This window comes from Capsicum annuum, chromosome 5 (genome assembly GCF_002878395.1).
Source record: "Capsicum annuum cultivar UCD-10X-F1 chromosome 5, UCD10Xv1.1, whole genome shotgun sequence".
Lineage (NCBI taxonomy): Eukaryota > Viridiplantae > Streptophyta > Magnoliopsida > Solanales > Solanaceae > Capsicum > Capsicum annuum.
The window spans coordinates 30328725-30342068 of record NC_061115.1 but is presented as its reverse complement, the minus strand read 5'-3'; the positions used below and the strand labels follow the sequence as shown (position 1 = coordinate 30342068).

Genomic DNA, 13344 nt, shown 5'->3' with positions numbered 1-13344 from the left:
ATACATGCATAATAATATTTTTTTTATAGTAATCATGAATTTTCTGGACAAATACTATCACAATAAAGAAGTTTGACTCTACTATAACCTTGTTGAGTTAATTGGTTAAGTACAAATAACCTAAACAAGTTTAAAGGTGGGAGAATTTAGTGCATAATTTAGAATCATGGGCAATGAATGAGAGCTAGCAAAAAAATAAAAATAAAAATTAGAACCTGATCAACCTAATAATTATTGCTTTATTTGAACTCTTGTAACAAATTAAACTGTTTACGTATAATGATATTGGAAACCTCATGATTTTGGCTTTAATAAAGGTAATGTGACAATCTCTCACTAAACTTGTCTGTTGCTGAGAATTATCATCATGATGACTTGGGTAGTATGCATTTCATGATGTGGTAGAGCCGTAGAGTTGCGTTGATCATTTGATGAAGGGTGTATGCAATTCAGATATCTGAACTGTTTATATTTTAATTTTTAAGATATCAAGTTATATGAAATAGAAATTTTATAAAAAGATTAAGGGTATAATTGTAAAGAACATGTGTAGAATTTTAAACAAAACACAATACATGATATATTTAGCTTTTTATACAATAAATCAGATTAAAAAATAATTTCTACATTACAATTTTTGTTTAGTAATACTGCACTGCTAATCCCTACATTAAAACTTGGTTTTCCTACCAAACGACCCCTTACTACCAACGTAAGGCAACAACATAATAAGCATTCGGTAGTCACAGCTCAAAACTGTTACTACATATTAATCATAGAAATTGGACTCGCCACCTTTCTACTCTTTCTTTTCTAACCTTAAAAGATACTACTACTATTACTTTAAGGAAAAAACCCTTATATATTCCCTACCCACACCTCTCCATTTCAAAAAGCAGCTAGCAGATTTCTTTCACTTCCCTTCAATTTCCTCCTCTCCATTATATTGTCAAAATGATGGATAGGAATAATGCTGTTTCGTTGGGATTTATGATCTGCATTATCATAGCTGGAGTTGGTGGTCAAGCACCTCCAGGACCACCAACACCTACTCAAGCACCACCAACACCCCCTACTACCCAAGCACCACCTACACCCACTAACCAGGCACCACCAACACCCACTAACCAAGCTCCTCCTACACCCCCTACTACCCAAGCACCACCTACACCCACTACCCAGGCACCACCAACACCCACGAACCAAGCTCCTCCTACACCCACTACCCAGGCACCACCAACACCCACGAACCAAGCTCCACCAACACCCACTAGTTCTCCTCCTCCAGTTAACACTCAAACGCCACCGGCTCAGCCACCACCAACTGCTTCACCACCACCGGTCGTTTCATCTACACCACCTCCCACTCCTCCTGCTTCTCCTCCTCCGCAAGTGAACTCTCCACCTCCACCCGCTACCCCTCCACCTCCTCCGGCAGCGCCTTCTCCTGCACCACTTGCATCAACTCCTGCTCCGGCTCCTGCAAAGAAATTAACTTCTCCGGCACCATCTCCTTTGGGCTTGAGTTCTCCCTTACCTCCCAATGGAGCTCCGGCCCTAGCCCCGAGTCTTGGAGCTTTATCTCCAGCTCCTTCAGCTACTGATCAGGTACATGCAAATTTTACTTTTCTTTGTTAATCATTTAAAGTTAGAGGTGATTCTATAATGTAAAATTAAAGATCATATAATATAAGACAGTAGTTAGTTAGGATCCTGTATGTTGGATTTATGGTCTGACTGCATGCTTTAAATACGTTTAATTTTAGATATGTGCTAGCTCTAATTAAATATATTTCTAAATTAGACAATTTAGTATAGTGAGTAATTATTTGTAACCAAAAATGATAGTCATACCTAGATAAAGATATGATGTAGATGTAATCTAATACAACTACTCCCTCCGTTTAAAAACGAATTATCTACTTTGACTTGACACAAAGTTTAAAAAAATAAAGAAATTTTTGAATCTTGTGATCTTAAATTAAAGTAGTGTCAAATGTACTAAAATGCCCTTTAATCCTATGATCATAAACAAGCCATGTGGAAAGTTGAAACTAAAGTATTGCCAAAAAAGGAAAGGAGTCATTCTTTTTGAAACAGATTAAAAATGACAATAGATCATTCTTTTTTAAACGGAGGAAGTAATAAAAATAAACCTCATCAGTGTAATAATAAGTTAGTAAATCAATTTTTAAAGAGTTTTTTTTTTCTTTTTTGTGTATTGGTAGTTTAGTATCCAGTTTAATGAGCTTTGGTGTCAACATGGTTGATGTCCTGAGATCTATGTCAACGTTAATTATAATTAGCTGTTTGGTGGAAGAAAGAATATATATTGTGTGTACTACTAATAGAGTAAACAGCTCATATACACCCACACCCATTGCGCTACCTTGAATTGATTTGGATCGTTATATATGTGCCACGATTTATTATTTCACTGACTGCAGTTGTAATTTGTTGATTAAATTCACATTGATATACTACAGATCTGAATGTGTTTGATGAGGATCTTGGATATCGGAATTTGTTCGATTACCAGTATTAGAGAGGATAAATTTTGGGTATCAAATTAGACATTGTTTTATATTGCATTCATTAACATTTTGCTGTACAGGACTTAAATCACAAATCTAATACATTATTTATATACTAATTCAACATGAGATAAACTTATAAGTGGATTTCGCTTTACAGGCATTAAATACCTCTAGAAGACCAAATAACAATTGACTTTACAATCTTTCTATTGTCAGTTACTTCAAAAACAAGTATAAAATTATAAAAATTTTATATTATACTCTAATAATCAAGTGTTTATTTTTTTAAACTGGAATAATCAAGTGTTTATTAATTAATCCTATGTATTTCAATTTTCGCATAACTTTGTCGGCAAATCAAACGAAACGGCCCTTCAAGCCAAATGACTGTTTAGTTTTTTTTTTTTCTATTAAAAAGAAGGCATTTCCCCTAACTATGCTTTGATTGAGAAGTTCTTAATCTTCATTATAAATCTGAGGATGTATACTAAAAAATTAAGGCTTGTGGGTTTAGAAGGATTGCAGTTTGTTTGGGTTTTCTTTGTTTCCTATATTCCTTTACTTTTATGATTTTCTTTGTTTCCTATGTTGCTTTACATTTATAAGCCAGTGATCCTATTTAATTAGTAACTCTTTTTTTAAAAAATTATTTGTTATAGTCATTTCTTAATATTTGGAAGCATGTTTGATTTGCAGAGTGGAGTGGAGGGCCTGAAGTTGTCAACAATGGTTGTGGAAAGCTTGGTCTTAGGATGGAGTTTGCTCTGCTTTCTAATGTAGAACTCTCTTTTCATCCAGCATCATTTGTTTTAATTTGTTTAATTTGCCTCTATATGTATGAATTGCTATCTCTTTCTTTAGCTTAGGATGATGGTAATGGCCCATTCCTTGCCTGTATTTGGATAATATTTTCACTTGGATTTTTTGGAGGATCTTGTTAAGGGGAACTTAATTTTTGTATTTTGAGAGGATTGTTTTTAATTGAAGTTTCTATATGTTGTTTTATATATAAGTTCCTTTTCCTTCCGCCACAATTTAAATGCACAATCAAACTTAATTTTCAGACACGTTTAGTACGACGCGGAAGTTATTTCCTTTTTTTTTTTGGCAAAGGCAATTAAGTAATTTCCTTTTACAAACGTCCTAAATTCGGTTCAATTATGCTTGTTTTAATCTAGGATAAATTACATAAATAATCAAACTTAAGCATCATTATTTCTAAAAATCTCACATCTTTTAAAATATTTCATAATATACCACTTATTGAATTTTTATCCTTGATACATATATTTTCACTCCCAAAACTGCACAAACTCCTACTTCTTAGCCCCAAATCTCTCCTTTCCATTTTTAAAAATTTTCACCCAAATTAATCGATAACTTCTCTCCAAATTTGAGTTTCAATCAATTATCTCCATCATCCATCTACTGCAAACGACATTCAAGTCAATTTGTTGAAAAGAATTTCTCATTTTTCGAGAGGTGAGTGGAATGCTGAAGTTGATTTTAAGAAAGATTACTTTATTTTAGTTTAAAAACACATTTTTTGTGTCTTTTTTTTTTTTTTTTTAATTCTTATGGATTCCAATAATTTACCATCATTAAGTTTGTGTGTTACCCACATTGATAAGAACATTATTGGTTCTTCAAGTGGTGAAGTGGTGAATTTTATTCTGGGTACTTTTGATTCTTTGATTTTTTTTAATTTATTTTTTGATTTTTATGGATTTCGATAATTTACCATCATTCAGTTTGGATGTTACCCAAATTGATAAGAACATTGTTAGGTTTTAGGCCAGACACATTACATTATACTATACTCTGATATGTACCAAGGCAAAATACTATATGTATCAAGGCCAAATATTATATGTGTCATGACCAAATCGACACAAAATATTATATGTATTAAGGCCAAATACACTAATACAAAACAAATGAATCAAGTACATATATAAAAAAATTTATGTTATATAAACACATGGCAGTGAAATCCTATCATAGTGTCTCAAATGTATCAAATTCACATATCATACTTGAAATGTATCAAATCTAATAAATGCAACAAATATTAGTACGAAGAATAGATTATCAAAAGCACTTAATTAGGGACAACAATGTATCAAAATTATCAACTAATATAAGTATAAAAATGTTCAGATTTTAGCAACCTGTCATATGTATTAATTGAAAATTTTAAAGTTTTGTTACCACGTTCAAGGTGCAATTGAGATGAAGAAGAAAAAAAATGATGAAGAATTTGTGTTAAAATTGCAGTTTTCAATCGAGCATTATTTGAAGAGATGAATATTTTGATTTTCTGTTAACCGTTACATTTATTGTGCTTCCAAAACTGATGAAACGTGATTTACTTTCCTAATTTAAGAAGATTTTGTTATTTCCTTATTTAGCTAACAATTTTTTTTTCAAATGTATCAAAACGCATATGTATCAAGACCAAATATATGTATTAAAAAAATGTAAAAAGTGGTATATTAAGTAATTAGAAAAAATTGTGAAAACAAATTATTAGCACCTTAATGTTTGATATATATGTGAGTTACCCAATCTATCTAAGTTATATATACTTATATTTATGTAAGTTACTCAATCTATTTAAGTTATACTCTTGCAATGGAAAGAACCCTTTTCACAAATCTATGATATAACAAGTTCATTATGATTTTACCAAATTATCTCAAACAGTATATCTGCTATCTCGGGGTTTTGGGATGTAGGTGATAAAAGAGTTTTAAAATGAAGTGTAGGTGAAACAAGTCTTAATTATTGAGTGGAGGTGACAATTACTTTATTATGGATTAAGAAAGTTTGGTAAGTTTGAGAATAGCCCAAAAGTTTTTAAATTTACACTTTGATCCAAATATTTACCTAATATAACGAGAAATGGAGGAGAAAAAATGCCTTTCTCTCTCTTCTCATTCATCGTTGTTTTCTCTCTCTTAGCGATTTTTGTTGTTCATTGTTGCTGCTGCTTTATTCATCATCTTCTGCTTCATTATCATCTTCATATTCTTCTTGTTGACCATTGTCATTGTTGTTGTTGTTACTGTTACTGTTGCTATTTGACCAATTTCTTAGGTCAAATTTTATTTCATACATCACTTTCCACTTTGACATTACTTCATAGGAGATTTTGGTAAGTCAAATTATGATTTTTAGTTGAATTTGTCATCTAGGTAACTGCTATTGTGCTGTTTTTTCAACAATAAATAGCACACGAACATAAATGCAACATAAGAGCTATCTATTTAAACAGATCTATTTCAAAGAAAGACTCATCTGTTGGATTCATGTTTATGGTTCTATAGTGTAACATGAATCAAATAAACGGGTCATCTATTGCAACATATGACCTATTTGTTGCAACAAATTAGTTATCTGGTGCAACATGATAAAAATCTGTTGCAACAGATTAGTAACCTATTGCAACAGAACCTAAAATCAATTCCAATAGATGTGTTATCTGTTGCAACAGGGTAAATATCTATTGCAACAGATTATTAACCTGTTGCAACAAAACCTGAACTCGATTCCAACAGACGGTAAATATCTATTGCAACATATTAGTGACCTGTTGTGATAGGACCTGACATTGATTCCAATAAATCATCGTCTGTTGCAATAGGTAAGTCATTTGTCGTAATAGATTAATTATCTGTTGTAACATGTCACTCATCTGTTGAAATCAGCTTCAAAGGCACCTCAGTACTGTAACATTAATCCCAACAGGCGCTTTATCTATTGCAACATATATATAGTCTGTTGCAACATATAATTCACCTATTACAACAAATGACTCATCTGTTAAAATCAACTCCAGGAGCGTAACATGAATCCCAACAGGTAAATAATCTGTTGTGATTGATTACACATTTGTTGGAATTCATTTACGACACTATGAAATTACTATTAACTTTTTTTAATAAATGACTTTATTTATGTACCGCTAATGGAGGGATCAATAATAATAGGGGTGAATCGTCATGGTCAATAGATCGAGAAGAGCAATCGATATGTATGACGTTGGAATGAGGGTGAAATGTTAGAGATGATAGCTATGATAGTCCAAAGTGATGTTTCGTATGATGATTTTGTGAACTTAATTGTCAGTTATTATGGACTGAATTGTTAATCAGAAGAACTCATCATCAACTACATGCACAACTCCTTTGAAAATCAGAGGGTACTGCCTTTTAAGATAACTGATCAGGGTCGGTTGCGTGCTTATCTTAGAGATTCATCCAGACCGGTGTTAAGGCTATACGTGGTTGAAAAGACGAGAGAGAATGAGAACCAGAATGTAGAAGAAGAAAAACAACAAGACATCTTTGATGATAGGTCGGATGATCTAGACATGAATATTCCAGATGATGATTAAACACCTATGCCCGTTGATGCGACCAATACGATGGGTAGTTCTTCTCAATCGACACAATCTGAAAATCTTCAAAACAACAGAACTGGCTTTTTTATTGGAATGTCATTCAAGGACAAGAATGAACTATCTACCACTTTGTTTATTTCTTGCTTGAAAAAATATTTCAGAATAAAGAAGGTGATTAATTCGAGCAGTGTCTTTTTCTTCAAATGTGCTAATCCAAACTGCAAGTGGTGGTTGAGAGCGGTGAAGTACGTAAGTTCTGACAGATTCGTCATTCATAAACATGAAAAGAATTACACATGTGGTCCAGAGCACATCTTAGGCCAAAATCCTCATGCCACGATAAAAGTCCTCGGTGAATATTTCAAGAGTAGTTTCCCCGAAAGCAAAGGCCCTTCAACAAGGGTTATGGCCAATCAAATTCTTACGGAATTGGGTGTCTTGGTTAGTTATTAGAAGATATATACTGCCATGGAGATTGCTAAGGACTTGGTTAGGGGGACACACGAGCATGGGTATGCAGTCCATGAGGCCTACCATTATATGATTGAGTCCACAAATCCCAGAAGTAAGACGACATTGCATGCTGATGAAAATGGAAGGTTCAAGTACTTTTTTGTATCATATGGTTCTTGGATTCAAGGTTTTTGATATTTGAGAAAAGGCATAGCAGTCGATAGTACCTTCTTGAGGAGTAGGTATAATGGAGTTCTTCTAGCGGTGGTGGCGCAGGATGCGGAGAATCACATCTTTCCTGTCACTTTTTGTGTAGCGAACAAGGAATGCGATGCCTCTTATGGATTTTTTTTGAACAACTACAGAGCTGCGTCGAAGATACCGAAGAGTTATGTTTTGTTTTGGATAGGCATCCAAGTATTCCAAAGATGGGTTCAATTTTCTTCACTTGAGCTTACTTTAGTTGTTGCATCAGACATCTTGGAGAGAATATTCGGACCAACTATCACAACGAAAGAGTCGTGCCCTTTTTTATAGAGCAACTAAAGCATATAGTAGAGAGGAGTTTTTGGACCATTTTAATCAAATAATGGATGTAAATCCCAAGGTAGCAGAACTTATCGTATGTGTCAGTTTCGAGAGATGGAGTCGGGCATTCTATCTGGCAGATAGGTACATTCTTATGAATTTAATGTCTTATTTGAGTTACAAGTTTAGTATGATGTCGTACTAAGTGATTCTTTTGTATAGGTACAATATTATGACATCAAACATAGCCGAATCAGCGAATTCATTGTTTGGCGATGAAAGAGAATTTTCTATCAAGGCTATGTTTAAAGTAATAAACAAGAAGTATGGCCAATTTTTTAATGAAAGGCGTGTGCAGTCAAGGGCTCAAAATGAATCCGATTTGTTCTTAAAATCGAAAAAATAATATCAATGAATATCAGTTTGGGCAATAGGTTATTATATCATAAAATAGCAGATTACAAATTCAGTATCACCGATCATGGTGATGTTGCCACAGTCGATCTTCAAACAAGATCTTATACGTGCAGAGTTTTTGACTTGGATAAAATACCCTGTCCACTTGCCATGGCAGCGCTTCGAGCTCAATATGGTCTAATATATGGACCTAAAGTTTATGAGCACTCCTCTCAATATTATTCGATAGAAGAATATGAAATGGCATATAGTGTGCATATTACTCTGGGGCCTCCCGAAGAATCTTGGGTTGTTCCTGCAGAGATTTTAGGGAGATTAATATCTCCTCCATATATTGATCCAAGCACTATCAAACCAAGAAGAAATCCATATAAGAGGAGGCGTGGAGTCGGAGAATCATTTTCATCAAGAAGAAACAAGTGCTCCGTATGTAAGTGCACTGGCCACAATAGAACTACATGCCTTGATCGTAATCCACCATGATCGTTGTAATTGCAGAAACTTGTGTTGTTGTTTGTTGTGGACTTTTATATATTTAACTCATTGTTGTGAATGTAATGTTATTATTTATTATATATAAAATATCTTTTTTAATAACTTTTGCATCAATAAAAAAGGAAAAACATGAACTAAATAATATAGCAGATCACAATTATTCTCAATAGATTAACCATCTGTGGCAACAGATAGACATTAGCTGGAAGAACACAATGTAGTTCCATCAAATTAGAATATTTTCTCCAAAAGATGACAAATCTGTTGCAATAGATGGATAATCTGTTGATAGAAACCCAACAGATGACCAATCTGTTCCAACATATGGTCCATCTGTTGAAAGAACTTAAAAGCCAAAATTGCTATTGCTATTGGATTCAAAATTGCTCCTTACCTCCAACCGTCGATATGTTTACATTAATATGTATGTTTAAAAGAAGTAGATAGAATGAAAATTGAATAAGAATTAAAAAGCTCAAGTCGACTAAAAATAAAATTTTAATTAAACAAAAAATAAAATACATTAGGTATAGATCCGATATGGAAAAATTAAAGTATATATGCTAAAAGAAAAAAGAAAAAATAATTTTAATTATTATTATTATCATCATCATCATTAATGATAGTCGACCAATCAACTCGTGGCAGCAGGGCCCTCATCAGTCTCTGGATCTCTTTGAACATCATCGCTCTCACGGCGACCAAATTCCTCTGTAGGTCATTGACCTGTATCTGAAGTTCCTGCATTGTGTCGCGCAAAATAGCAATGTCCCAAATAGGATCAACCATATCTAGAATACACATGAATTGACAAATATAAAGAAAAAGAGTCTAAATATAATACAATGTATACTACCAACTGGTAGATTTATACCAAAAAAAACTTACCTCAACGAGAAAGAAATATGCTCTTTGAAAAAAAATGGTTGAAAATGTCACATGAAAAGAAATAATGCAATAAATAAATAAAGTTTAGTAGAATGAAGATTAAGGAGGGACCTATTTATAAAGGATTGAATCTGGATGTGTCAGAACAAAAGGCACGACTTTAAAGCTCCATTGTATTAATTCCATTCAAACTGGTGGCATTTTGTTTTCTGGAAAGAGTCACGACTTTTTCTTTTACATTAATACTTTTCACCTTTTCAAAATGGTTTTGAGACTTGATAACATCAGTTATTATTAAGCTGTTGCAGCAGATCAACCATCTGTCACAACAGATTTACCATCTGTTGCAATAGATTATCTGTATGTGTAATAGATGGTCTGTCAAAATAGATTTACCATCTATTGCAATAGATGGTTTGTATGTGCAATAGGTGAGACATCTGTTGCAACATATGTATTATCTGTTGTGATAGATAGACCATCTTTTGGAGATGTTTTGATTTCTTCTAACAAATGATTCATTAGTTACAACAGATAGAGAATTTGATTCATCAGCTATTTTGAATGTGTTGGATAAAAAGTCATGACTACCTCTTTTTTAATAGTCATCACATACGTGTAAAATAATAAACACTGTCTGGTCTATCACAACAGATTTACCATCTGTTGCAACATCTGTTGCAATATATAGATTATCTATTGCGACAGATGGACCATATATTGGAAGGGATGTTTTGATTTCTGCTAACAGCTAATTCATTAGTTGCAATAGATGGAGAATTTAGTTCATCATCTGTTTTGAATGTGTTAGATAAAAAGTCATGACTCTTTACCTCTCTTTTAATAGTCATCACATACCTGCAGATGAATAAACAATGTCTGGTCTATCGCAACAGATTTAATATCTGTTGCAACATACGGATTATCTATTGCGACAGATGGACCATACGTTGGAGGAGATATTTTGATTTCTTCCAACAACTGATTCATCAGTCACAATAGATGAAGATTTTGATTCATCAACTATTTTGAATGTGTTAAGATAAAAAGTCATGACTCTTCACACCTCTTTTTTAATAGTCATCACATGCGTGCAGATAAATAAACAACATTATCTGACATGTCTTGATGGGGTAGAAAGAATAAGGTGTGTGTAATGGATCCACTTTCATATGTGGGATTTATGTATTATTGATCAGGCTACTGTGAGAGACAGACATAAAGTACAATGATTTTATAAATGCAGTTTTTTACCGATTAGACACTGATCCTTCAAACAAGATCCTGCATTGTACAGTTTAGTTTGATAGGTACAAATTGATAAGGTCGAAGGGTTCTAAGATGGTGGTGTCGATACCCTATTACAATTTAATGATGGTCTATGCTCATGTTTTTGTGTCAAGTTTGGGAAAGGGTTCAAGCTTTTGGTGGCAGTATAAATATCCAATAGTGATTAGACCGGTTTTAATGGCGCAATGGACTTCTTGAAAGGGCTCTGAAACCTTGAACTATAGCAAACAACGATGGAACCAATAGAAATTTTCCTAGTCCAAATTTATATGGATGGATTGCTGGAGGAGACTTTTATACAGCAGAAGGTGCTTGGGAGAATACCTGTGCGGGAAGGAGGAGGTGGAGAAGGCCATATATCATTTCAAACCTTATTTAAGAGGAAATATAGGAAAGCAAGTAAAGAACTTCTAGCGAATCTGGCCAATGAAATTGACATGAGAAATGAAAAAACTGGATGAGCTAAAAATGTGGAAGTGTATCCAAATATAAAAATTCGTCAGTTGTTAAAGAAAAAGAAGAATGGTCAATAGGACTGGAGCTGAACACTTTGGTCAAGAATGCAACTAGCAAGTGTCGCCTCAATGAAGAATCTCACAAAGTGCAGGACTAAAACTCTAAGGAAGAAGCTTCGAGAGCACAGAAAATTGGTATGATTGTCGGTCAGAATTGAACCTGAACCAACAACTCCTGAATTAAAAATAAGGGAAGCCAAGGTATTAATTTCTGAAGTCTAACTTCCATTCCATGCCTTCTTTTTGTGGCTATGATCAGGTCAATGAAAGTAGCAACAAAAAGGTCTGAAGTTGGGCAGAAATCCCTTGCCTTGTTGTATCCACTACCTTTGAACTGACCAGAGCCATAAATAGGAGGCATGAGATGCAAGTTTAACTTGAGAAATTGCCACCTTGGCTTGATCCCGTATTTTTAATTCAGGAGTAGTTGGTTCAGGTTTCAATTCTAACCTACAATCTAACCACCTTCTGTGCTCGTGAAGCTATTTCCTTAGAGTTCTGGTCCTATAGATTGTGGATCTTCAATGAGGCCATGCTCGCTAGTTTCAGTCTCTAGAAAAGTGACCAGCTCCAGTCCTCTTGACCATTCTTATTTTTCTTCAACGACTGACGGATTTTTATATTTGGATACTGATGATAGGCGAAATTACGCGCCTATATCAATATATTTTGCCCATATTTTAGCCTAGTTTCGAGAACTAATTATCTATTTCGTACACTTTTAGTCCTTTTTCCTGTAAATGAGCTAACAAATGTGATTAGGAAAGTTTCAGGTATAAATGATGCAAAATACAGCAATTTATGGCTTACTTGACGCAAAAGAAAGCTCACAAACGAGATGGAAAGGAGCTGGACGCATAAAGGACTAAATCTGCTGCATGGAAAATCTGTCCCGGGCTAAAACAGCATTTCTGAAGACTTTGGGACTTACAGACACAAAGCTGGATTTTTGCCATAATACATTAACCTAGTGCAATTAGGTTATGTGTTTCATCATTCTATTTGGATTATAATTTTGTAACCTTACCCTAGTACAATTGGGTCAAGGATTTCATTAGTATATTAGGATTTGGTTATTTATTTTATTAGTTTAGTAGGAGTAGGATAGGAGTATTATAAATACCCTATCATGTTAGAGATTTTCAAGAAAAAGGGGGAGGGGAGACATTCTGACAATTCATTCATCTCCTTACAATTAAGACATCTTCCTACAACCCATTCTCAATTCTTCATTCTTCTACTCTTAAATTCCACAACAAGAGAATCGTTACTTGCTACGGAATCACTAAAACCACACGCCAAACACCTACTATTCACGCCATCCACCATGCAAAACGTGATATCCTTCGCATTCATGGGTAACTAAATCTCTTAGTTGGGGTTATGGAAGCCGAATGAGTTACTATCTATAGCTATGAGTTTGTGAGTTCAAGACAAGTATATTGCTTATATCATTATTCTCTTCATCTTAAATCTACATTCTTTGCGGTTCAAACACAAGAACACGCCATTCTAACATCTAACCTGTTCGAGAGAAAGGTTATTTGTCTAGAAAAGAAGACGCATAGACCAACGCCAGTCTAACATCTGACTTGTTCGAGAGAAAAGTTATTTGTCTGGAAAAGAGATAATGTCAAGGTAGTAGGACACCCTTTCCTATTAAAAAGCTAGTGCCGTACCTGGACTAACTTCTTGGAGAATTCGTACCGTTAGTCACGCTTTAAGCTCGAGAGAGTTAAAGTGAAATAGTCCTTGTTTAGGTCGAGAGACGCTTGGATTTACCATCGACTACAATTCTCTATAAGCAATTACATGT

General features: G+C 34.0%; 1 protein-coding gene across 1 annotated transcript; it reads left to right on the top strand.

Annotated features, from left to right (window-relative positions):
- The first annotated feature begins 763 nt into the window (after positions 1-763).
- LOC107870555 (classical arabinogalactan protein 9) lies at positions 764-3542 on the top strand. The gene is made up of 2 exons (XM_016717122.2): positions 764-1608; positions 3234-3542. Exons 1-2 carry the CDS (start codon positions 955-957, stop codon positions 3315-3317), a joined length of 738 nt encoding a protein of 245 aa, XP_016572608.2. The 5' UTR covers positions 764-954; the 3' UTR covers positions 3318-3542.
- The last annotated feature ends 9802 nt before the right edge of the window (positions 3543-13344 follow it).